The sequence below is a fragment of the Mustela erminea genome, chromosome 17, assembly GCF_009829155.1.
Source record: "Mustela erminea isolate mMusErm1 chromosome 17, mMusErm1.Pri, whole genome shotgun sequence".
Classification (NCBI taxonomy): Eukaryota; Metazoa; Chordata; class Mammalia; order Carnivora; family Mustelidae; genus Mustela; species Mustela erminea.
Window position 1 is genome coordinate 70,730,164 of NC_045630.1, and position 24,277 is coordinate 70,754,440.

Consider the following 24,277-nt stretch of genomic DNA (forward strand, 5'->3'; position numbering starts at 1 on the left):
GTTTGAATTCATGTTTTTATGAGTAGCTAAAGTTTTATTGCAAGGTTTTCCAACACTGTCAAAGCACTCGGACTAACTTCCCAGAGGGAGTTGCAAAAGTGTCAGTCTGGCTCCATGTTTCTTTGAAAAGCTTATTATTTATCGTGTCGTATGTTATTACTCTTTGTACGTAAGTGACTCTAGATGTAATTTTTTAAATGAATAGACTCTACTTTTAAGGGGAAGTTTTATGTTTATGGACAAAGTGAGCAGACAGTGTAGAGGGTTTCTGTACACCACAGTTCCTCGGTACCGACATCCTGCATTAGTGTGGTCTATTTGCCACCGTCCATGAGCCGGCAGGGAGCCGTTGACTACTGTGCCCCGTTGGGTGGGGCTCCCTTGGGACAGGACACACTCTGTGGGTCTGGACAGATGTTGATGATGCATCTCCAATAGGACAGTACTATCTGATGAAGTTCTAGAACCTAGGTGAGGTTTGGTGGGCTGAGGTCCGGAGCCGATGACCAAAAAAGAATTCTTGAGACCTCTTTGGTGCAAAATGGTGGTTTATTAAAGCACCGGGACAGGACCCGTGGGCAGGAAGAGCTGCTTCCCCGGGTTGTGAGGGGTGGCAGGTTATGTACCCTGCCACTGAGGGGAAGGGAGTTCTCAACGGAGTTTTCATATGCTAAAGAGGGCCTACAAGGTGCCAGGATGTCCGAGGCCTACCGCCTACCGGAGGCCTTGCCCTTGCGGCTGGATCAATGTTGTCTTTAGACCAGCCATTAACATTAAGATAGTTGGGAGACTTTTTGGTGGGATGTCCCAATCCTGCTATCAATCGTCTTTGTTAGTGAGATTTAGGACATTTGTAAGCCAAGGGAGACTCAAGTCTAGCAGGATTGTGAGCTCTGCAAGTTAACTATTTGCTTATTGTTCATGGCAGTCAGGGCTGCCTGAGGGATGCTACACAGATGACTGAGGGGGAGCGGATGGAGAGGGGGGTGCAAGGCGCCAGCTTTTGCTTTGTCTTCAGCCAGCCTCATGCTCCCTCATCACTATCCACAGCCAACTCTGAATAGAACAGTTTCCATGTTTTCCATTCTCCTCGGCTGAGCCTTCCTGCCCAGCCCTGGCCTGGAGGACTTCCGGTGGTGTGGGGGACACAGGACCAGCCGAGGTGGTGGCCAGGAGGCCGTCAGTCTCAGGCACAGCTCTGGGGGCCCCTGGAACTGAGGCCAGCAGTGGGACACCATGGAGCCAGAGGAAACATCCCAGAAGCTTGGCCTTTCTCCTTGGGGCTAATCCTACCTTTTCCTTAGGGTTGGGTTAGGGGGAAAAGGGAGAAAGAAACGTGCCAGGTGCCGGATGTGCGTCGACTCCCTTGTTTTTCCCGAGACTTTGCTGGTGGCACAGATCTGGGGCCCCTGCTTGGGTGGGTGAGGTGTCTTCCTTGGATGGGAGACTGGGGTGTAGGCTCTTCTACCATGGTCACGGTCAGGTCTCTTTCCCTTTCCGGAAGCCCCAGTGGCCAGTGGCCAGGCCCCCAGAAGGCTGGGCTGCCCGGAGTGATCCACATCCAAGTCAAGGACGTAAGGTTGTAGGGAAAACAAGTGTAAAGATCACTTTTTACTCTTTTCAAGCACATTCTTACATATTCTCCCAATTCAGCCTCATAACAACTCTGAGAACTAAGGGACAGCAAGATGACAACACAAATGAAGAAACAGGTTCACAGATGTCAAGGGCTTGCCCAAGGGCACAGAGCTATTCCCAACACCCTTCCACAGCTGCCCACTGTGGCCACCAAAGCAGCCCATCCCAGAGTGGGATCTGGGTCTCTAATCTTGGGCTAACTGGCCCTTGGCAACCCCCCCACCCCTCTGGACCCTTCAGCCCCCCTCCCTGCCCTGGCCCATTGGTGGTGAACTCCCTGTGTTATTATTGAAGAAGGTGTCGGCACCCACTTTGTTCTGAATTTCGGGAAGGCAGCCCCAGAACTTGTGCTCTCTCTGTCTGAGTCAAGTACAGCACTCCCCACATAGTGATTGGGGTGTAGGGGTACGTGGAGGGAAGAATTATTGAAAAAGCTAGTTAAGACTTGACTGTATTAGGCAAAAAACTGGAAGGGAAATCAGAGTCTTATAGAAGAGTGTCTAAATCTGCCCCAAATTATAATTTTTACAAAAAGTATGAGCATGTTTTATATTTTGATAACCAAAAAAACCCCAAAACAAAACAAAACAAAAATAAACCCCAAACAAGCCCTATTCTGATTTAGGGAAAACACGACATCAATGACAAATGTTTTGAAAGCAGACAAATTTGGGTTTGATACCTCACTCCTCCAAACTCATTTTCTTCATCTGTGTAATGGGCTCTCGTCCCACAGCACTGTTCAGAGGATCAAGTGACGGTTTGTATGAAGCAGCATCTGGAGAACCCAGCATGGACTCACTTTTCAAAACACAGAGACTCAAGTTTTTAGAACAGTTTTTGATTTATGGAAGAGTGGATAAGACACTGTAGACAGTTCCTAAATACCTGTACACAGTCAGTCTCCCCATGATTAACATCTCGTATTTATATGATGCATTTGTTACAAGTGATGAACCTTTCTAGATACCTTATTACTAACTGAGTGCCCTTTCCCTGTTCCGGGAGTGCACGTCCACTTTGATGGTTTTTATTATCATTATTGTTTTTGTTGTAATAGACACTCAGCAAACGCCTCTTCCCAGTCCTTCCCTTTCCCGGTATGTGCCATCCAGACAGCAAAACCTGTTCCTAGGATTCCTGTTACTAGGGTTTCCCAGTAAAAGACCACAGTTTAACTCAGGGGACAGAGGTAAACCTGAAGGCGGGGTCCCGTCCCAGAGCTGAGGGCCCTTTGGGCGGGGTGGTGAGATTGGGGGTCTGTGTCAGGCTGAGCAGGGGTGGGTGGCGTGTGCCATGGGAGCCATCTGGAGGGCTCATGTTCCAGTCAAAGCCACAGGTTTGGAGCTTCTGTTGAGCAACAAAGCATTGTCTAGCAATTGCAAGATGAATCAGAGAGATTTCGTCACTCCATGTTGAAGGTGAAGCCTGCGGTGCCTTATAAAAGCTTCCGGGCTCCGTACTCCTCACCAGCACCGACTGCTTGCTGCACTGCCGCTCTCCAGCACGCTGAAGGTGAGTGTCCTGTCCCTGGCTATAGGGGGTTCATAGGGCCGTGACTGCAGGTGGCGACTGCAGGCTGTTGGAAGTCACAACGTTCTGCTTGCCAGAGCGCCTCCGGACTGACGGCATTTTGGCCTCAAGGAGACCAGTCCTTGGTGCACCAGGTAGAGCCAGGCTCAGGACCTGGGGTTGTGAAGGGGAAGAGGCTGGTAAACGTCTGCGGGAGACCCTGGGGCTGAAGTGCCATCATCTGGGGAAAGGGAAGAGCCTGGCCAGCCCCCAAACCCTTCCCGCATGTGCTTGACTGAACAGCAACCTGAGTGACACTCCCTAGGAGACAGGGGGACACGGGACACTGTGGCCATGGGGGCTGATTCTTTTAGACTTTAAACTGAAGTCTAACTACAAATGAAAAATTCACAGCAGATCAAACGGTGCAGAGAGAACACCAAGCAGAGGCGGGGGAGTCATCCCTTGTCTGAACCGGAACGAGAGGAGAGAGGGGACTGGGGGCAGGTGGGATTGGACCCGCCCTGGACCTCCCGTGTCTTCTGAAGGTTGAGAAGATGACTAAGCTGGAGGACCACATGGAGGGGATCATCAACGTGTTCCACCAGTTCTCAGTCCGGAGGGAGCACCCTGACAAGCTTTGCAAGGGTGAGATGAAGCAGCTGATCACAAGAGAACTTCCAAATGCCCTCAAGGTAGGTGATGTCCCTCACTAACCCGAGCTCACTCGTTGAAGGCCTGGGCTGGGGTTGGCCTGAGGGCGCTCTCCTGAGCTGTGGGACTGTGTGTGTGTGTGTGTGCGTGCACGCGCGGACACCTTCTTCTCTCCAGAACTCACTCTGTCACCTCAGGCTCTCTTCACCTCTCCCTCTGGGACGGCTCACTCACCTGGGGGGACTGGTGAGCTGCAGGGACCCGGCCGAGACTCGTGTGGCTCGAGGGTTAGCTCATGACAGCTGTGTCCCTCCCTTTCTGTTTTGTCACGTTGGGTTCTCCAGCGCAGTTTTGGCGAATGAGTTAATCATCCCTGGGCCTCCCTGAGCCCAGCTCTGAGGGGCGAGCGGCCTGGAGAAAGGGGAGGAAGACTCTGAGCTCCCTGTCTCTCATGCCCCTTCTAGAACACCAAAGATCAAGCTACCATCGACCAGACATTCCAAGAGCTGGATGCTGATAAAGATGGAGAGATCAGCTTCCCCGAATTCGTATCCCTCCTGGCCCGTGTGCTAATTACTGCCCACGAGGATATCCACAAGGAATAGGAAGCTCTCAGGGGCTTTTCTCTGGCAGAGTCCCCAAGAAAACCGTTCCTTGTAGTCACTGCAGCCCAGCCCTGCACGTGGAAAGGGAGAGTTAATAAACATATTCTCGAAAAGTTCTCAGTAGTGTGCACTTTCTTTCTTTCTATGTCCGCGGTCCCCAAACTGGAGGATACCTCACCCCCGAGAGTCTGACAGACCTCGTTTAGAGCCTTGGGAAGCCCTGTCTGTTTGTTCGTTTATTCACCAGCTATTACACGTCCACTGTTTGGCTCCTTCTTTCGTTTGTTCAACAAACATTCCCTGAACGTCTGTGATAGCCAGAGACCGAAGACAAAACCCTGTCCAGCTGGGGAGGAGAGCAGACAAACAAGCAGACGGACAGACAGACAGACAAACAAATAGACAAATAAAAGCACATCCTATGAATGGGGGAGACAGTGGTAAGTGGTATGAAGTAAGCTAAAGGAGGAAGGAGAGAGGCAGAGGAAGGGACAGAGGGAGAGAATCTCAAGCAGACCCCTTCCCCCTGCTCCTGCTCAGTTCAGAGCCCAATGCAGGGCTCGATCTCACGACCCAGAGATCACAACCCAGAGATCACGACCCGAGCTGAGATTAAGAGTCAGACCCTTAACCGACTGAGCCACCCAGGCACCCCAGAAGTATAGAGGTTATTACTGAGATATTTTGCATTCTTTCCCTTTTTTCTAAGACTCTGAAATCCAGCCTCATGCTGACAGTCACTGTTCACGAAGCCAGTGATCACGTGTAGCTCACGGCGATCACCCTGGAAACGCAGCCCCAGCCCATTTGAGGGACAAGGGGGCCAGACTAGGGGGGCGGGAGTGCTGGTGTTAAAGCATACTCAGGCTCTGCATACACTTGAAGGTGGCAACGAGAAGTCAAGGGTCACTCCGAAGATGTTTCCCTGAGATGGGGTTGGATGTTGCGGATGCAGAGACAAGAGACAAAGTCCTTGCCAGCTGAAAATCCAAGCAGCAGAAATCCCCACACATTGTTGTATTTGTTGTGGCAGAAGGAAGCAGAGGGGGGCATGGGGAACAGGAGAGTGGCCTGGGCTTGGGTGTTGGGGTCAGTGAGGTATCCCGGAGGAGTAGACCCCTGGACATGAAATTTGGGGTAGAACTTTGAAAGGGGGAAAATGATACAGAATTTCCGTGAATTTCTTTGATTCTTTCAAGGGTGTGGGTGGGGGGCAGGAAGGCGTTGGGAGTGACAAGGGACGTGGGAGCAGGGAGATGGGGGCTAGCTCCACCCAGTATGCGGCCTGGTGAGGGAGCCCTTCACCGGCCAGCCTTTCTCCTTCCTGCGGTCTGGGCCAGGTTCTTTGTTCAATACCCTAGAACGGTGCAGCTCTCCGTCTGTATTCTCTCCTGCTGTCACTCGGCATCTCCTCATGGGATTGCGTAACGTCGGTCTCCGTGGGGCAGGTGCTGTTTCACTGTGCCTGGCACATGACGGGGTTTCGTGAACCTCTCTTACACGGGTGAACGTACGGACAACGTGGCTGTCGGTAGGATTCTGTCCTACCAGAGACGGTAGAGGACCCTGAGGGCAGCGATTGTGTCCCTGAGGGACAGGGTCAATGCCTCCTGGTGAGAAGTGCATTCATCTGAGTCAGTAGAAGTCCCTGGGGGCGTCCCTGTCTTCAGCCCCTTCTGGGGCTGAGTTCAGTCTGCCGAAGGTGGGTGTCCCTTTGAGGTCACACTCCATGCAGCTGGTGTCAGAGCACCGAACTGTCATGGGCAAACGTGCTGGTGCTTGGAGGTAGGGCCTCCCAGGGGTTAGGGTTAGATCAGGTTGTGAGGCTGGGGCCCTCCGAATGAGATTAGTGCCCTTATAAGAAGAAGACAGAGGGAGAGAGAGAGAGAGTTGGCCTTCTCTCCAGGAGCATACACAGCAGAAGGTGCTGTGTTCAAGGCAGGAGGACGGGTCTCCCCATGACCTGACCACACTGACACCCTGCTCTCACACTTCCAGTCCCGAGAATCGAGAAGTACGTGTGTACTGTTAAAGCCCCCAGTCTCTGACTTTTCACGCCAGCAGCTGAGCAGCCTGGGAAGCTGTAGAAGCAGCCCCAGGATCCAGCCCGGGGCTCTGGGCGACCCTCCCGCGGCTGCTCCCTCTGGCTTGTCTGCAGCAGGAGGGACAGGCCAGAGGGCAGAGTTTGTGACAGCCTTTGAGAAAGATTAGGTAATTTTCTGGAGCCCAGAAATGACAGCTAAGAAGGGGATCTTTGTATTGGGGAAGGGGTGGGTCTGTCGTTCTGTTTATTCTTTGCTGAGGGAAGCTGGGATTGAGCACGGAATCCAGGGAGTGACCGGTCCTGACCACTGAGGCCTGGGATTGGAGGTTTGGTGGGCTGCCCGCCACGTCTGTGGGATGTGGATCTGAGGAAAAGCTGAGGCAGGAGGAAAGTGTGGTAGGCTGAGATGGGGTGAAGTTGGATTGGTAGAAGAGGAAGGAATTTAGAACCCAGAGAAGGGGATCTTGGAATGGCCCCAGCCTAGATGATGACAGGGAAAGAGTCAGGAAAGCCCTCACTTGCTGGGTGACCCCAGTAGGTGAAGCACTTTGCCTCTCTGGACTTCTGTTCTCATTTCTGAAGAATCCAAAGGAATTAAAGAAATTCATTTTGAAGATTTTAGACTAGGTGAACACTCAGGTGTCACCCAGATTTAACATTCCAGATGTTTTGATGGGAGGGAGGAGAGCTTTGGGTGGGATCTAGAAGCATTGGAAGGAAGTGTGTTCTTGCACATGAAAAGGTGGCGGTCGAGAGTGTGAGGGTTAGGGTTAGTTTCACCACTTACTTACCATGAGACCTCGAATGAGTCACTCAAAATCTCCAAGTCCCAGTTTTCCATCAGTAAAGTGAAGATAACCATGGTCCCTCTCTTCCAGAGTTGGTGTGAGGACCAGACAACCTAACAGAACAGGGGAAGCACTCAGCACAGCTCCTGATACCATGCAAGCCCTCAACAGCCAGCAGCGGTCACTGCAAGACACAGACTTGTCTAGGAAGTCATGGCTGTCACTGTTCAGCTGCTTGCTGCTGCAAGCCCAGCAGTGAAGGGTATTTTAAACCCAAGCAAAGATGAGGGTAATTTTAGGATAGAGTTGGATAAAGTTGACCAGGGCTGGACAGGGAACCAAGGGCAGCTGAGTTCTGTCTTTCCCTAAAGATCTTGAAATGGTTGGACCAGGACCAGGCTGCTGTTGCCCAGACCAGAGCTCTCACAGGTCTATGACCAGATCTGAGACACGGAGTCCTGTCAGAATGTGCTGGAAAACAACCAATCACTGGGAACAAACCCAGTGTATTTGCTGTTGTGAAAACATTCACCAGCCATGATTAGTTTCAAAAGAGCCAACTGAACCACTGATTGAACTTACATCCTATTTAGAGAAATGTTAAGGCCCCCAAACTTGGTAAAAGTTCATCAGCCAGAGGTACCCGAGGGCAAGGGAAGGCCCCCAGCCTGGATTCCAATGTGCCTGGTTAGACTCCCAGAGCCACTGCTTCTTGGCTCTGTGAGTTTGAGCAAGTGGCCTCCCTTGTTTGAACCTCAGTCTTTCTACCTGGAAAGTGCTGTTTGGGCCAGACAAAACTAGAGACTTGTCCCCAGATGTCGGCTGGCATCGTGAATCAAGCGGTTGGATCCAAGGACCACAGGTCTGAACCACAGGACCAGAGACCGGACCTATTCTCTGCAGCATCTTGTCATCAACCTCCTGCCCTCCACTCTTGGTTCTGGTCTCAGAACCACTCAGAAGTGGCCATTCTGGAATGTTCTCTAGTTTCCTTGTGAACTTTTGGAGTTTTTCGATTCTGCACCTGCTGTGCTGTTGTCCTCTTTTCCTGAAGTGGCCTCTTGTCTCTTTAAGGCATCTACCCTGTTTTAGGCACCAGATCACTGGGATCCAGATCCCATGCTTGCCCACCAAGGCCCAACCCAGTCGTTGCATCCACCGGGGAGCTCACCACCTCAGATCCCTCGCACGTTTCCACTCTCCCATGCACAGCAGATTCCTGGAACGCTGGGCTCGCCTGCCCATCGGGGTAGTGCTGTGAGCAGCGGCGTATTATTCAGTAAGGGACACCAATTCCATCGTCTTGGGTGCAACACCTACCCCTTCAGAGAGACATCTCAGGAGGGCTGCTGGCCCACTGCAAGCCAAGCCAGGCCAAGCCAACGTGCATATCAGGACTTTGCAAGTCAGGAAAGGACATGCACTCAAGGAGGTGGCTACCGGGAGCCCAGGGCAAAAGTGACTAGGACTCAACGTTTTAGTTTGGCCAATATAAAAAGTCATCTAAGTCAAAAGGAAGTGAACTCGACTATGCTCTGATTTCTCTGATTAGGTAACATAGCGCTGGGCACACAGTAGCTCAACTCTTGCCCTTTCAAAACTCACCTTGGCATTAATCCGCAGGTGCTTACCCTCGGCCTTCTTTCTCTCTCCGCCTGCACCCATGCCCAAGGACACAGGCAGAAGGTGGGTCCTCCGAGCTCCCCAGGACACCTGCGTGGTTATCCCGTCTTGGCTTTTCTTTGGTCCACACCATTCATACTGAAAATATCTACTTGGGTGTTTGTTGCCCCGTTTAGGCTGAGGGCTCCTGGAGGGCAGGGACCTAACACTGTGTTTGATCTGAAGACCCAGGCTCAGTGCCACAGCCTCCTAGCCACTCCCCACACTTCTACTCTGGACTCCGACCCTCCTCCGCACAGCAGCCCAACAGCCTCCAGACCAAGTCCACTGTGTCACTTAGCAGAATTAAAGGCCCAATCAGAAGCTCTCCAAGCCTGACTCTCGGGCCTCGTTCCCCTTGCTGCTTCCCCGGGGAGGCCCTGGCTGCTTCCGTGCCCAACACTCCATCCCATCTCCCTCTTCGATTTTCTTTGTGCAGCTCATCACCTCTGAAACCACCGACTCTTTATTCCTCGGTTTGCTTACTGTCTGACTCTCCTCTAGACGTGGACTCAAGCGAGCAGGCCTGGCCAGCGCCCGGGGTGATGTCCCCACGCCGCTGCTCCTCAACGTCCAGCCGCTGGATCCATGCGTGACCGAGCGCTGTTGGTGTCGTGGGACCGACTTGGTGTTTTCTAACAGAGCGCCTGGTCCAGAGAGCAGTGAGCCGCTCCTGGCGGCTGTGGGGAGGGTGGGCCCGGCACAGAGGGTGCTGGCAATGGGGGGACTCCCCTCTACCCGACCTCAGCAACATTTGAAGGCAGTTGTCATGACCTCCCTTGCTGCTCTTTTCCAGGCTCAAGGGCTGCAGGCCTTCCTCTTTCCCCTCATGATTTCTCTAGGTGCTGTCGAGGCTGCACATGTTCTGCTTTGGGGGGGTCATGCCGGCTAGATCGGACCCTGAGTTACTTCTCAAAGGCATGGCCCTACCCACTTGGCTCCTTGGTCTCAGCCCCGAGACCAGGAGGGCAGAAAGCAGATAAGAGGAGAAGACTCGGAGCGAGAATGTAGACTGACGGAGGGAGGCGTGTGCGGCATGGAGAAGGGGCAGGGGAGGCGGGAGGGGAGAGGAGGGTGGACTGGAACTGGGCCCCGGCTGCTCCCCTGGGACTCGGCAACAGCTGACCGTCTCTGATGCGCACATGATGATTCTGGGTGCACGGGCGAAAGTGGGAAAACTGGGGGTGCTCCGAGGAACAGGCCAGCTGGCCCTCTCAGGTGCTCACGTTCCCTGTCCCGTGTGTGTGAGGGGAACTTTGAGGCAGGGTGTGGGGCCCAGTCAGGCTGGGTTTGGGGCCCCATGGAGCTACCTGGAGCGCTGGGGTGGAGGACAATCTCGGGCCCGAGCCCCAGGAGGCAAGAGGACTTGGGCAACCTTCTGTTTCAGCTCTGCTGTCGCTTTGGTAATTGGAATGTCAAAATCTGTGACACAGGGTTTTCTACGGTAACTTCGGGAGGGCGTGGGTGTGGAGGCTGGATTCTGGAGTTTTCCTCAGAGGAGGGTTTGTGTCAGGGTTGTGTAAACTTGCCTCACCAGCCTGGTGAAAGTGGAGGCCTTTCTTCCTGTCGCGGTCTTGGGAAATAGCGCAGAATTACCCTCTCCACCCTGCAGAGTGTGGGGGGCCGGCCTGCCTGGCTGAGATCCTGGCTGGACGCTTCTTTGAGAAGGGCCATCTTGGGCCCGGTCAGCTCCCACGGGACTGTCTGGCAGCCTCCTCACCGGCCCGGCCTGTCATCTCGTTCCCACCCCAAATCCATCCCATAACCCACAGACAGAGAGACTTGAAAATAGAAGTGTGGTTCAATCACATCCTTCCCTAAAGCCCACACTGCTCCTGCCCTCCGTCCTCCCGTGGAGAGTGCAAGCTGCCGGCCTAGACACGGGCTGGCCCCTCGGCCTCTCCCACTTCTCTGCCACCCCCAGGGCTCCCCGTTTCCGACCAGACCCCACAGCTGCCCACTTCTAGGCCTCATCTGAGCACCTGCTTGTTTATCCCAGGAGGCGCACAGGCTTGAAGTGGGTCTATATTTGCCTCCAGCCTCTGCTCAAGGGTCACCTTCCTACCTCAAAGTCCCACCGAACTTTAACCTCTCCAACCTTGCATTCTCCGTATGGAAATCATTTGAGGAGGCCTGCAGGCGAGGCCTTGTCCCCCACCCATCAGTGTGTCGAGCGAAGGAATGAACAAACAAGTGAATGAGCAGAGAACCCTCCTCTTCGCCCAGTCCTAGAGCATCCCGTGTCCCCCAGAGCACATTCAGAGCGACGTGAAGGGTCCGGCCGCCACTCTCCCTTCCTTGTCCCTCCCGGAAAGTCATCCAGAAGTTCACGCTCTGCTGCCAAGGGGACGGCTCCTCCTTACAGGAGCCGGGGATGGGCGTTCATGGTGAGCTCTGCTCTTTGGCCGCTGTGCGGAGGGGAAACCCCAGAAGTTCCTCTTTCCCGGAGGACTCCTTAATCACAGGGGATGACTCTCACGTCAGGCGGGAATCTGAGCCCTCGTCCTGAGGAAGGAAGCCAGCTCCTCTCTACCCAATAAGACTAGCTTTTCTACTCTTAATGTTTAGTTGGAGTGTGGCTGACGGGCGATGCCGCGTCAGGGCGCACGACACAAGCCGGCACACGTCGTTAGCAGAGTCACCGCACGACACTGTTACTGTAGCCTGTGTTCCCTCTTCCATACATTTTATCCCTGTGACGTACGTATTTCACAGCTGGAAATCTGTTATAGTCAAATTTACCTATTCTCCTTCACCTGTTACCCCCCGCCCCCCGACGCCCAACCCCCGCTGCCCCGGCGACCACAACTTTGTTCTCTGTATTTGAGTCCTTTTATGCCTTTTTTGGGTTTTATTTGTTTGTTTGTTTCTTTCTTTTTTTTTTTTTTTTAGATTCTGTGTACATGTGAAATCATATGGTACTTGTCTTCCTCTGTCTGACTTACCTCACTGTGCACGGTACCCTCTCGGTCCAGCCATGTTGTCACAAGTGGGACGATTTCCTTCCGTTCGGCGGCTGAGTGACATTTCGTCGTGTGTACACACCACGCCTTCCTCATCTGTTCGTCTGCGGATGGACACTTGGGTTGTTTCCATACAGTGTCTACTGTAAATAATGTTGCAGTAACCGGAGGGGTGTACATGTCTTCGGAATTCGTGTTTTTGTATTCTTCAGGTAAATACCTAGAAATAGAATCATGGTGATTCTGTTTCTAACTGTGAGGACCCTCCGCACTGTCTTCCAGAGTGGCTGCCCCAGGTTACATCCCCAGCAGTGCACGAGGGTCCCTTTTCTCCACCTCCCCACTAACACTTGCAGCTGCTTCTCTGTTTTAACGCAGCTGTTTGGACAGGTGTGAGGCCATCTCCCACTGTGATTTGGGTTTGCGTTCCCTGATGCTGAGGTGCTGAGCATGTTTTCGTGTGTCTGTTGGCCATTTGTGTGTCTACTTTGGAAAAACGTCCTTTTAGGCACTTGGCCTGTTTTAAAATTTGTTTTTTGGTGTTGAGGTGCTTGAGTCATTTAATATGCTTTGGACATAAATCCCGCATCAGATACGCCACTTGCAAGTATCTTCTCCCGTTCCGGAGGTTGAATCTGTTTTTGCTGACCTTTTCCTTCACTGCGCGAACCCTTCTTAGTCTGATGTGGTCCCAGTAGTTTCTCTTTGCCTGTGTTTCCCTTGCCTGGGGAGATTTATGCAGGAAAACATTGCAAAGTCTAAGAGTTTACTGCCCGTGTTTTAGGAATTGGAAGGTTTAAGGTCTCACACTGAGGTCTCTAATCCACTCTGAGATTATTTCTGTGTATGGTGTTGGACAGTGGCCCAGTGTCATTCTTCTGCATGCACTGTCCAGCTTCCCAGCACCATCTGTTGAAGAGACTGTCCTTTCCCCCCTGGATACCCTTGCCTGCTCTGTTGACTTGATCGACCATATGATCGTGGGTTTATTTGGGGTCTGTAGTCTGTTCCATTGATCTGTGTGTCCATTTTTTAAGTCAGGGCCACGCTGTTTGGGTTCCTGCAGCTTTGTGGTATAGTCTACAATCTGGGGTTGGGATACCTGGAGATTTGTTCTTCTTTCTCAAGATGATTTTGGCTTCAGGGTCTTCTGTGGTTCTATAAATTTTTAGGGTTATTTACAGAACCAGTTTTTTGGGATGGAAGGGGCTAAATCAGCTGCACCAGCTCTCCTACAATCCCTCAGGGCCCTGTGGCGGGCTCACTGTCAGACATTCCCCTGGATCCTAGAACTCCGTCCTACTCCCAGACTGAGCTAACAGAGAGACGGCAGAAGGGGAACTCTTGGCATCTACGAAGCTCTGTCCTCTGCCACCTTGCCCCGCAGCTGCTCCCCCCCATCCCCGGGACCCCCTGACTTCCACTTGCTCATCTGTAGTGTTTCATTCTGGCACCTGGGGCAGTTGAGCTGTAACTTCTGCCTTCGGGGCCATCATCAGACTTGATAAGGGCTTCCAGGTCTGTATGAGGAGTGCAGTGGTGGAAGTCAGAGAGTTCCATGGGCCTGGAGGGTAAGCCCCTACATGTTTGCAGAAGATGGTGGTCAGGGAAGGCTTCATGGCGGCAGTGACAGAGGCCCTAGGAGACCTGCTGGAGCCCGCAGGGTGTTGAGAGCATTCCTGGTGCACAGGTGTGGAGGCTGGAGAAAGTCTGGGTGTTCTTTAGGGGAAACACTTTGAAAAGGTGGGTGGCTGCATGGCTGGGAGGGATTAGATTCTCCCTGTGCCTCCAAGGAGGGGGGGGGGGGGACCAGGGCGGAGGTCCGGCAGGGACAAGGCCGCCGATTCTGGCTTGGTGCCATGCAGACCCTTCCCAGGGTCAGCGCCACATTAGGAAACTCCCTTTCCTGGAGGGGTTCAGGCCAGGCCACCACGTGCTGGGGACGCGGGGGAGCATCAGGCAAGCATGGGGGGGCAGGCGGGTTTTAAGCAATGATTTTCAGACTGTTTTCAAGACAAATCCGTTTCCTCAAAGGGAAGCTTCTAGGGGGCGACAGACGAAGGCTAAGATGCCGGAAGGGAGCCGGAAGAGAGCCGGAAGGGAGCAGGAAGGGAGCCGGAAGAGAGCCGGAAGGGAGCCGGAAGGGAGCCGGAAGAGAGCCGGAAGGGAACCGGAAGGGAGCCGGAAGGGAGCCGGAAGGGACCCTGAAGGGAACCGGAAGGGAACTGGAAGGGACCCGGAAGAGACCCGGAAGAGAGCCGGAAGGGAACCGGAAGGGAGCCGGAAGGGAGCCGGAAGGGAGCCGGGCAGGGCTTCGGAGTCCCGTCGCCTTGCTGCCCCCTCCCTTCCAGTTCGAGACATCCAGAAGCCTTCCGTCTACCAGTCTTGGTGGCTCCGCGTCCTCCCTCTTTTCTGCACACCACCCGCAGGAAAGGAGCACTGGCACATTCTGGAACACCTGCAGGGTCACTGTTGGTTGAGACGCCTCCATGGACCAGCTGCTGCCCCGCCGCTGGGAATGAGGCCCAGGTGCGCACGTGCCGCAGCCTGGCCCGTGGAGGCCACGGCCCGGTGGGGAGGCAGGGTCACGCACATACTCATGGGACACTGGGAAAGGGAGGGGGCGCTGAGGGGTGGAGGTGCCTGCCCCACCCAGGGCCATCCCCAGGTCCCCCAGCTGGTTCTCTTTCTCCAAACTGCCCCCAGAAGGTGACTCCTACCTGGTCGTGAAGGTCAGGGAGAAGGTTGATCAGAAGATGAGTCTCCCCAGTCTCAGCTCCCTAAGTCAGGCAGGGAAGGGACCTGGGGCTTCTAAACTCTGCTCCCCAAGCTCACACAGACTGGAGGAGTTCCTGGAAACACCATACCCTCAAGTGGGGCCGTCAAATCGCTGTAACCACAGCAGAGGCCCCGGCCCCTTAGAGCAGAGGCCGGCACAGTCCGCCGGCAGATGGCCCAGTGACCGGCTGCAGCCAGCCAGTGTGGGGCACTGGAAACCTGACCTCCTCCTTCTGACCTGCTCAGCAGTGGGGAAAGAGCCGGGACAGCCAGCCCATGGAGAAGATGGGATTCGAGGCCCTTTTGTCTCCGCAATATTTTGTTTTTGAAGATTTTATTTGGTGGCTCAGTCGGTTAAGTGTCTGCCTTCTGCTCAGGTGATGATCCCAGGCTCCTGGGACTGCTTCTCCCTTTCCTTCTGCCCGCCGTCCCGCCCACTTGAGCTCTCTTTCTGACAGAGAGAGAGTGAGAGCAAGAGAGAGAGAGAGAGAAAGCATGATCAGGTGGAGGGGCAGGGGTGGAGGGAGGAGTGGGCTCCCCGCTGAACAGGGAGCCTGATTGGGGGATCGAACCCAGCACCCTGGGATCATGACCTGGGCTGGAGACGGACGCTTTGCTGACTGAGCCCTCCAGGCTTCCTTCTGCACGACTTTGAGCAGCCCCACTGCTTTATGTCCTGGACTGGGCCCTTCCCCACTCTGTCTCACTTTCTTCACTTGTGCAGGGAGCTCTGGACCTAAAGTACCGTGTCCTCGTGGAAGTGGTTGGCCTTAATGGCTGCAGGGACAGGACTGGAGCTCTTTCTTCCAACCAGCAGGAGGGGCTCTTCTCTCTCCATCTTGCGGGCACTGGGTGGGTACGGGTCAGATGCACCCGCTCTCATCCCTGCCGCACCTGCCCCAGCGCCTGGCCATGGGGAGGGTGCTGTGGATCCAGGACACAGGTGATGGGCAAACACAGCCGACCCAGTTCCCTTCTTAGACACAACTGCTCTGGGCGCACCTGTGGGTAACTCCCTGAAGAGCGAGGTCTCTTAGGAGACTACAGATGGCTATGGAAGATGGTAGACAGCCCTGGGTGCAGGAAAGTCAGGGCAGGCGGGGTGGACTGCATGTCGAGAGGAAGGGATATCCGCCTTTTGCCTTCTATGGGGACGAGAGCCAGATGACGGTCAGTACAGGGAAGTCCTGAGCCAGATTGAGGGGACCTGAGTAGTGGGGACCGAGGTGGGAGTGGGAAACAGTCAGGAAGTGAGTCCAAGGGATTCAGCTGTGGCTTCTCACTCTGTCATTAGCAGGTGAAGGGGTTCAGCCGTTAAGGGGTAGGGCCATGTGCCACCCAGGCCCCTGGAAGACAGGTCAGGAAGAGTGGTGGAAGAAAGACACACAGTGCTCGCTTGGAGGAAGACTTTATTTTGCCCCCCATTTCCCAACCCCCCAGCTAAGACAGTGGGGCCTCTCTGGGGCCCTCGTTGGGCAGGAGCAGGGTGTCCTGGCCTCCTGGCTAGTGACTGTGGCCGTGGCCATGGCCACCGTGGCTATGGCAGTGGCCCTGGTCACCCTGCCCAAAGCCTGGCCCGTGGCTGTGGCCTTCTCCTTCAGGGGCATTCTTGTGCATCTCCTCATGGGAGGCCATTGTCAGCCTGCCCACTAGGATGGAGAACTCCTCGAAGTTCAGCTGCTTGTCCCCGTTTGTGTCCAGGTCCTCCATGATCTTGTTTATGGCATTGTCATTCTTCTGCTTCTGTGGGTTGGGGGGACAGGGCGGTTAGGGCTGTCGGTTTGGCCAGTGCTGGGGACGGGGGCTCAGCCAATGACCCCAGGCAAAGGCACAGGGAAACCTGCCTCCTAGGCCTCAGGTAAAAAATTAAAAATGACCATTGGCGGTTGCCCATGGTCTAGCAGATGCTGAACATGTGATACTTGCTGATTTATTCTGCATATAACCTGAGCACTATGATTCTCTCTGTTTTACAGAAGAACTGAGATCAAGAGACTTGCTTGAGGTCACGTGGTTAGTATGCACAGAAATGTCTCCTCATTTGGTCTTTATAACAAGCTTAACAGGTGAACTTGGGTACCCTCCTTGAAGAAGCCGTCGCAGAAAAGGGGAACTAGTTCCTGCGGACTGACAAGGCTTGGGAGCCGGAGGGGGTCATGAGCCCAGCCTTGTTCCAGTCCGTGCGCCCGACTGTCCTGCTCCTTTCTCTTTTCCTGCCTCTCCCTTCTCTCTCTAGGTTACTCATTAGTGACACTCATTTCAACCTACACAGGGGGCAGCATCTAGGAGAACACGATGCTTTGTATCCTGTGTGGGGCCAGAGAGCAGTGGATATTGTCCATTGACCCCGAAGGGTGTGAAGAAGTCTGCTGGGGGGTGGGGTGGGAGGTGGGGGGGCCAGGCTGCCGTTGGTCCCGCCCTCTGGCTGAGAAGCTCAGCCGAGTCCCTTCCCCAGACCCTGTGGTGCCCAGCGCAGACCCCAGGCCCTTCCCCCTCCAGCGGCTCCTCCATACGGCCTTCTCTTCTGCACTTAGCCCTGTTCACTCTGGAGCGGCGGCTCCGCAGGGTCTCAGCTTTCCCTCCTGGACAAGGGAGGTGGGTGCCAGGCCAGGTGTGGGAGTCACACGGAGGAGAGCCTCCCCCCACTAGCTCTTGGCTGGACCCTCCCCTGTCCGTGCTGACCAAGCGCCCTGCTTCCCCGTGTCTGCACCTGTGGGGAGCAGCCAGCCTTCCCGCTGGATCGCCTCCTGAGCTGTGTGGGGCTTCGGGGAAGGCTGCCTCCTTCCCCAGGAACGGAGCTGAGACTGGAACTCAGACACCTCACTCTTCTGAGTCTAGGCCTCTGTTTTCCCAAAGTCCCCCAACTTGTAAAGAAAACTGAAAGATCGGATGAAACGAATTCTCCTCCTACCCCCCCCCCCCCAGCTGCCTAGTCATTTGCAGATTAGGGGAATAAACTAATTATGTTTCTGTGTGTGTTTTGTGCACACAACTGCCCCACAGGGGCTTTTCCGCACGTGGTGTGTTTCCTACTCTGGAGCCCCTCAGCCCTCGCACTGAGACCGCCCTGGGGGTGAACATCTTCCCCGCTTCTGCCAAGGGGTGGCCTCAGTTTCTTCCCTCCTCAGTTTAGCATTAGCCCAAAAGTCACCTCCTTGGAGGGGCCCTCCTTGCCCACCCACCTAGTCGGCTCCCCCCACGCAGCCCAAGTCACCCACAGCGCTCTCTCTTGCACCCTTTGGGGGCACTGATGGGCATTGGCTTTATCTACGTTCTTTGTTGCTCAACATCTTTGCTGTGTATCCCAACCATGGGACCCTGTTTGCCACTACGCACTCCAACCCGGGACGGGTCCTGCACACAGCATAGCTGCCAGTCACTCTGCTCTCTAACTTGGAGCAACTCTAGGGACAGGGCAGCCGGTGCCTCTGCAGGCTGGGCTGAAGGACTGGCCCTGCAGAGAGCCCCCTCGTGCTCCACGCCTCAGCCCAGACTGCCCAGGCTGCCCCAGGCCTGCTAGGATCCTTTACCTACCTTGAGGAAGTTGGGCAGCTCCTTTTTGACGAGCTGTTTCAGTTCCTTCTGGTTAAGCATGTCTGGGTGCACCATGTGCACAGAGTACTGGTGGAAGATGTTGATGATAGTCTCGATGCTGCGCTCCAGCTGGGACATCTGGTCCGCCATCTTCCTATATTCCTGCACCCTGTCTGAGGATCGGATAAGCGAGCGCTCAGGTGTTCAGAAGAAAAGGCTGCTGAGCTCCCCGGACACCTCCCACAGGCTGCACGTAGGAACAGCAGGAGAAACACAGAAGGAAAAGAAGCTGCGATGGGACTGAGAGAAGATACGCCCCACACATGGGAGGGGTGGGCTTAGGTGTCTGGAGAAGGCTAAAGAGCAGGGTGTTTGAGGACAAGGGGCTCTGGCAGAATATGAGCCAAGAAACGGTGAGGGAATTTTCAAGTGGGTGGGTCAGTCCAGGAGGGCTTCCGGGAGGAGGCCTTGGAGGAGACCTGTTGTGGCAGGGAGGTGAGGAAGGAGTCGGGGTTTTGGGGGAAGCTGAGAGCTTACTTACCCAAGTCCCAGAGCCACACAGAGGGATGTGACGGTGCTGTGTGTGCCCAACATTTATAGGCGGCCCCTGGCCAGACCCTCAGCTCTCGTGCGAAGATTGCTTCACAGGTGAGCAGTGTGGCAACCCTGAGTTGGACTGTCAGTGCCAGGAAAGGGGTTGGGGCGGGACAGGAAATGTCCACAAAGTTCCTTGGGCTTTTTTGTGAAATGCCCAGCCCTGGGCCTGGAGCTGTTGGGGAGGAAGCTGGCTGGAGAGCTCACTTCCTCTCCACCCCAACCCTCTGCCCTACCTGAGTCAGTGAGCCGCCCCTCCCCGGGCGGCCTTCATCGCTCGGCCCCTGCTCTGCCTGTGTGTGGCCCAGCCAGGCCCTCAGAGTCTTCCTATGTCTGCCTGGCTCCCTGACAAGCCCTCCTTGGAGGCTGAGGTGTTGGCATGGGGTTCTGAGACTCGTGGGGTGTGAGTTGGGGCTAGGAGAGTTGTTGGAAGTGCTCCAGGCCCTTGTATGGCAGAGGAGGAAACTGAGGCCAGAGCGGGGCCTGCTTGGTGACCTTGCAGGAACTGGGCCCAGTCATCCTGGTTCTTGCTTAAGGGTGATTCCGATCACACCTCCCTCCTACAGTCTGAGTGAGAGAGCCTCAGGCGTCTCTACAGCCATGCCTTTAGGAACTTACAACCTAGAAGACAAATATTTTTATGTAGCTTCTCTTCCGCAAGACACATCCCTCCCTGACTACAGACCTCCCTTGCCCTGGGCAGAAAGCCGAGCTGCTTAGCACAGCCCAAAAAGCTCCCTGGAAACACGGCCCTGCCCCGCCAGCCTCCCCTCTGGCCCTCTCCAGCCCCTCTCCTGGGGTCTCGGGGGCCCACCTGCCACACGCCATCCCAGGCCTTTGTTTTTCGGGGCTTTCACCCACTACAGAGGGCCGCCCTACCGACCCCTCGTGGCTTGGTTGGGACGCCACCTGGGCCGGAAGCCCGTCCGCTCTCCCTGACTGAAAACAACTGTTCTTCCCCCCAGAATCGTTCCCCCCACTTCCGACTCCCAACGCGTCCTCTCCTGGGCTATGCACGTATTTTGCCTTTCTCTGACAACTGCCTGTAGATCCTCTACGGAGGTTCTTCATGTTCCCACCCTCCTGAGGACACAGCCCAGGGCTTGGCTGATGGGAGACCTCACACCTGCTGAAGGATCTCGCCCAGTGTGGCAGCCTCGTGCCGCCCCCGCCCCCCACCCCGGCCCAGGAAGCATCTGGAAAGGTGTCCTTTTCCATCTCCACCAGCGTCTCTGTCCCGTCTTCATGAACCTGAAAGCCCCAGGCAGCCGCTGTGTGTGCTGCACCGTGGTCTCGACTGTGTCCTGCCTTGCTCTGCTGAGACGGCACATGGAATTGTGGGTAAGAGCTCAGACTGGCTGTGTGACCTTAGGCAGTTTACTTGACCTCTCTGGGCTCACTTCTTGGTCATTAGAACAGGAAAAGAACAGCCTGTCTTGAGAATTGAGACCGTACGTGTAAAGGGGGAAGAACTCAGTAGGTAGGAGGCATTCTTATTAGTTACTGTTTCATTCATTAATATCAGTATTGGTTGAACACCTACTATGTGCCACACAGTAGTGCTAGATGCCGGGGGAACGTGATGGATGAGTCATCACACATGGAGGGGACATGATCTTGAATCTCACATTCCTAATTGCATCTTGGGCAGGTGATCGCTAAGGGCAGGGCCTGGCACAGTGCCAAACATACAGCCAGCATTTAGCACAGCCTTGCTGGATGTGTGCTGCAGTGGCCGAGCCAGTCACCCCCGACGGAGTGACGGGAGCAGGGCGGGGTTGGCCCTCCCTTGTTTGCACCTGCGGAGGAAGGTCGGGCTGCTAGGGAATCTGCTAGGCGCCCCAGCAGGTGCCGGGGACCTCGGCCCTGCGCCCCATGGCGCCCTCTGCGGGCTCTGCGAGAGCACGTGCGCTCTTGGCCGTGGACCCCAGGCAGGAGTTTTCACAGGAGGCAGGCAGGCACTGGAGCGACCGGGGAGGCTACTGGCTCTGGAGCTGCAGCATCACCAGAAGGGCAACTTGGGGCGATTCACGCAGGGCCTCCGGCCGGGGACACTAGGGAGTGGTGGAGACGGTGGCAAATGGGACCCTTCTTTCCTGGAAGGGCAGCCGTCCTCAGCCTCAGGCTGTGGTGGGAAAGTGGACCAGGTGTCGTCCCATCTCCCGAAGGCCCAGAAAATATCAGTTTTATGTGAAAACTCCTGCTTATAAAATTGGTCCACTAATTCTAAAGAAAAATAAAAGCATTAAGAGGAAGGCATGGTGTGTGCTGAAGAAAGCGCGACCCCAGGGTCACAGCTTGGGCTGTGGGCCCAGCCCAAGGCCCTGACTGTCCGGCCTGCCCTGCAAGTCACTTCTGCGGCCCTGGGTCCGGCCTGGCTCCGTAGGCGCTGGATGAATGTCTGTTGGATGAGTAAATGCGGGAATGCACGAATAAATGAAGAAACGAGGAAGCGTGAAGTCGCACGCTGATCTGTTGCCCCGTGACTCTCCGTAGAGCCTTGTCTGTGACTGCAGAGGGTTAACCCAGGATTGAAGTAAAATGGGGGAGGCAGAGACCAGGAGCAGCAGCGGGTGGGAGTGATCTGCTGGGCAGACTTTGAAACAGGTGGGCAGTGGGCTCCCTTGTATCAGCAGACCACAGTGGCCCCCTGGGCCCAGGCTGGTCCCAGCTCAGGAGAGCCTAGGGCTGAGCTTGTGGAGACCCTGACATGGGCTGTTTCTGGCTCCATCCACCGCTGTCCCGATGCCATCTATTCCCCTCTCTGCCAACCAAGGCCAGAGGTTGGGATGTGGGGTGATGGGGAGTGGGGTCTTCTCCTTGGGGAATCTCAGAGCCTCCTGCTAGGGCCTGATTTGGGGCCATTCCCCTGGTTTCAGACAGTGATTCTGGAGGCTGCCGTTGAAAGAAAAGGGTACGGTTTCCTCAGCTGTGTCTAAAACAGTGAAGCGACCATGTAAGCATGTCTTCCTTCCCGGTGCCCAGGACCAAGAGTGGGTCTGTGTCCGCACGGGTCTGCTCCCGCCTGCTGTTGTGTCTCAGGGAAGTTTGTCCCTTCTCCGTTGTCGGTATCGAACCAGGTATTATAGTGGGGCCGTAACGGGCACACAGGTGAACCTTCCCCAGGCTCTGTGCCCTTCAGCCTGCAGGGTCCTGGGTGCAAGCTCACGGCTGAGGGAGGGGCCAAGAGCTGGACTCTAGTCCTAGCTTCTCCAGACTTGTTGGATGGGCTTTGGAAAACATTTCTGTGTCTGGGACTCCCTTTTCTTATTCATTAGGGGAAGAGGCTGGTTCAGCCGGCCTTCTCGTCCTTTCCTGCACTGACTCTGGGTTTCGATGCAGTCTCGTGGGCTCCATGAATACCACTGGCCTCATGGCCCCAGGGCTCTGTCTGACCCCCTGGCTTTCTGCTGCTGCCCTGCAGATAAAGGCATGTTTCCTCTACTAACAGAGCAGCTACAGCCTGGGCCCAGCCCTTCCAGGCTACAACCTGCTGGCCTCTCCCCTCCACAACCTTACCCCCGTGCTCTGCCCTCTTGCTGCCCTCCCCGCTGCAAGTCCTCCTCCCCACATGCTCTCCCTCCAGCCCCTGCTTTTTCCTCGCTTCTGTCCCAGCGCAGGACCCCCGATGCTCTTCCATGGAGAGCTCACCTTGGCGCCCCACTGCTTGTTCTGTGTGTAATGGAGGGACATGGCTACTGTCGACCCCTTCCTGTACCTTTGGGCTCAGTCTACACTAAGCTTTGACTGCCCCTTGTGTCCTGCACTGAGGTCCCTGAGACACGCTGCCCCTGGCCACACTGCTCCGGCATCCCCAGCGTGACCCTTCCAGTGACCTGGTTTCTTAGATCTCCATGTGCTGCGGCCCTGAGTTCAATCGCTGCCCCTCAGCTCCATCTCAGCTGGCCTCCGTCAGAGCCATCGTGATTTCTGGGAAACTGTATTTCCTTAATGGAAAAATCTGGTGGCCCCTTTCCTGTTTGTGTTGTCTGTTTTTCCAGTTCTTCCTCATCTCGTATCTCTTGTACAACCATCGTGTGCTTGAGGTTCCAGATTCTTCCACAGGTTCCCGACCAGTAGTATCTCGGCATCTCCCCGTTGGCTTCCTTCGCTTGTCAGGAACACCTTGGAGGTGTGCAGGCCTCTTCCACGTGCATTAGCATGTTGGCGTCCAAGTACTGGCCTCTGGGGCTGCCCCAGTTGTGTTAGCTCCTTGGAAGAGGGTGTTCTTGTGTTTGCTCATTCCTGGATGGTAAGTTTGGCATGGGAGAGACATCTGATAACCATTTGCAGAATAACATGAGTGACTGACTTGGTTTTGGTGGAACCCGTGCTTACAGGTTGTTTCCTGTAATTAGGAAGTTGTGCAGCCGGGAGAAAGCAGAGAAGAAAACAAAGGAGATGGGGGGGAATGACCTAGGAGTGGGCCAACTCTCCCAGGCTAAAGCAAGGTGTGTGCTGCCCCCTTGTGGTAGGGTTAGCTGTGGGGTTAGGGCTTAAGGATTCTTGTCTGGTTAGCTAGGGTCAATTTATTTGCCTTTTAATAATAGATATCAGTGCTTAAACAAGACATTTTCTTAGAGTATTTTTTCAGTGAGTAAAGGTTAGCTTTTATCCCAAATAGTTAGGGAAAATCACCAAATGTTCCCAAGCAACATTTAAGTCAAAATATCTTTTTTTAAAAAAAGATTTTATTTATTTATTTAACAGAGATCACAAGTAGGCAGAGAGGCAGGCAGAGAGAGAGGGGGAAGCAGGCTCCCTGCTGAGCAGAGAGCCCGATGTGGGGTTCGATTTCAGAGCCCCAGGATCATGACCTGAGCCGAAGGCAGAGGCTTTAACCTACTGAGCCACCCAGGCGCCCCTAAGTCAAAATATCTTGACATTTATGTTTTATTGTCAAAATAATTAAAAATAGAGTTGCTCTGTCACTCTTCTGCCAGATAGATTCGCTGGCCCTGTCTTTCTGGTCTTGGCTGAAAAGCATCTTCTCTGTGGGCTTCCTTAATGGGCCTCTCTGAATAGGACGGCTTTCTCGACGCTTAGCGTGCATTCCTTCCTATCGCTGATCCCACGCTCTTTTTCAAGCTCCCAGGTGGGACCGGAGCTATACATTTGCACTAAGTAGATATTCCATAAATATTTATTAATAGGGGCGCCTGGGTGGCTTAGCGGGTTAAGCTGCTGCCTTCTGCTCAGGTCATGGACTCCGAGTCCTCGGATCGAGCCCCGCATCGGGCTCTCTGCTCAGCGGGGAGCCTGTTTCCTCCTCTCTCTCTGCATGCCTCTCTGCCTGCTTGTGATCTCTCTCAATAAAATCTCTCTCAAATAAATAAATAAAATCTTTAAAAAAATATTTATTAATAAACAAGTATGGCTTTCTTTTTAATAAAAAAATCCATGTTTTGTCAGTGAATTTTTTACCATTTCAGAATATATTTGGAGAAGGCTACTGCTTCACGACTATACGTCTGTCAAGGCCGTGGCTTTCTTATATCCTGCGTC

At 54.5% G+C, this 24,277-nt stretch overlaps 2 protein-coding genes across 3 annotated transcripts; one reads left to right on the plus strand and one right to left on the minus strand.

Moving 5' to 3' along the window:
• Positions 1–3,059: 3,059 nt before the first annotated feature.
• S100A12 (S100 calcium binding protein A12) lies at positions 3,060–4,525 on the plus strand. The gene is made up of 3 exons (XM_032318819.1): positions 3,060–3,153; positions 3,699–3,845; positions 4,269–4,525. The coding sequence occupies exons 2-3, from the start codon at positions 3,708–3,710 to the stop codon at positions 4,407–4,409; spliced, it is 279 nt and encodes a 92-aa protein (XP_032174710.1). The 5' UTR covers positions 3,060–3,153; positions 3,699–3,707; the 3' UTR covers positions 4,410–4,525.
• Positions 4,526–16,036: 11,511 nt separating this feature from the next.
• S100A9 (S100 calcium binding protein A9) lies at positions 16,037–18,830 on the minus strand. Of its 2 annotated transcripts, none has more exons than XM_032318818.1 (3): positions 18,720–18,830; positions 18,179–18,351; positions 16,037–16,387 (listed from the first exon to the last, which is right to left on the minus strand). In XM_032318818.1, the coding sequence occupies exons 2-3, from the start codon at positions 18,326–18,328 to the stop codon at positions 16,148–16,150; spliced, it is 390 nt and encodes a 129-aa protein (XP_032174709.1). In that variant the 5' UTR covers positions 18,329–18,351; positions 18,720–18,830; the 3' UTR covers positions 16,037–16,147. The 2 variants fall into 2 exon arrangements, with proteins under 2 accessions (XP_032174709.1, XP_032174708.1); XM_032318817.1 differs by having other exon boundaries at positions 18,179–18,347; positions 18,720–18,813.
• Positions 18,831–24,277: the final 5,447 nt, after the last annotated feature.

What these genes read in the sequence shown, in the direction of transcription:
- S100A12 (XM_032318819.1), top strand. Translation starts at nt 3,708, where the DNA reads ATGACTAAGCTGGAGGACCACATGGAGGGGATCATCAACGTGTTCCAC. An exon ending in AACTTCCAAATGCCCTCAAG is followed by an intron (nt 3,846 to 4,268) that starts GTAGGTGATGTC and finishes TGCCCCTTCTAG; the next exon opens with AACACCAAAGATCAAGCTAC.
- S100A9 (XM_032318817.1), bottom strand. Translation starts at nt 18,772, where the DNA reads ATGTTGGGCACACACAGCACCGTCACATCCCTCTGTGTGGCTCTGGGA. An exon ending in TGTGTGGCTCTGGGACTTGG is followed by an intron (nt 18,348 to 18,719) that starts GTAAGTAAGCTC and finishes ATCCTCAGACAG; the next exon opens with GGTGCAGGAATATAGGAAGA. An exon ending in AGCTGCCCAACTTCCTCAAG is followed by an intron (nt 16,388 to 18,178) that starts GTAGGTAAAGGA and finishes CCCAACCCACAG; the next exon opens with AAGCAGAAGAATGACAATGC.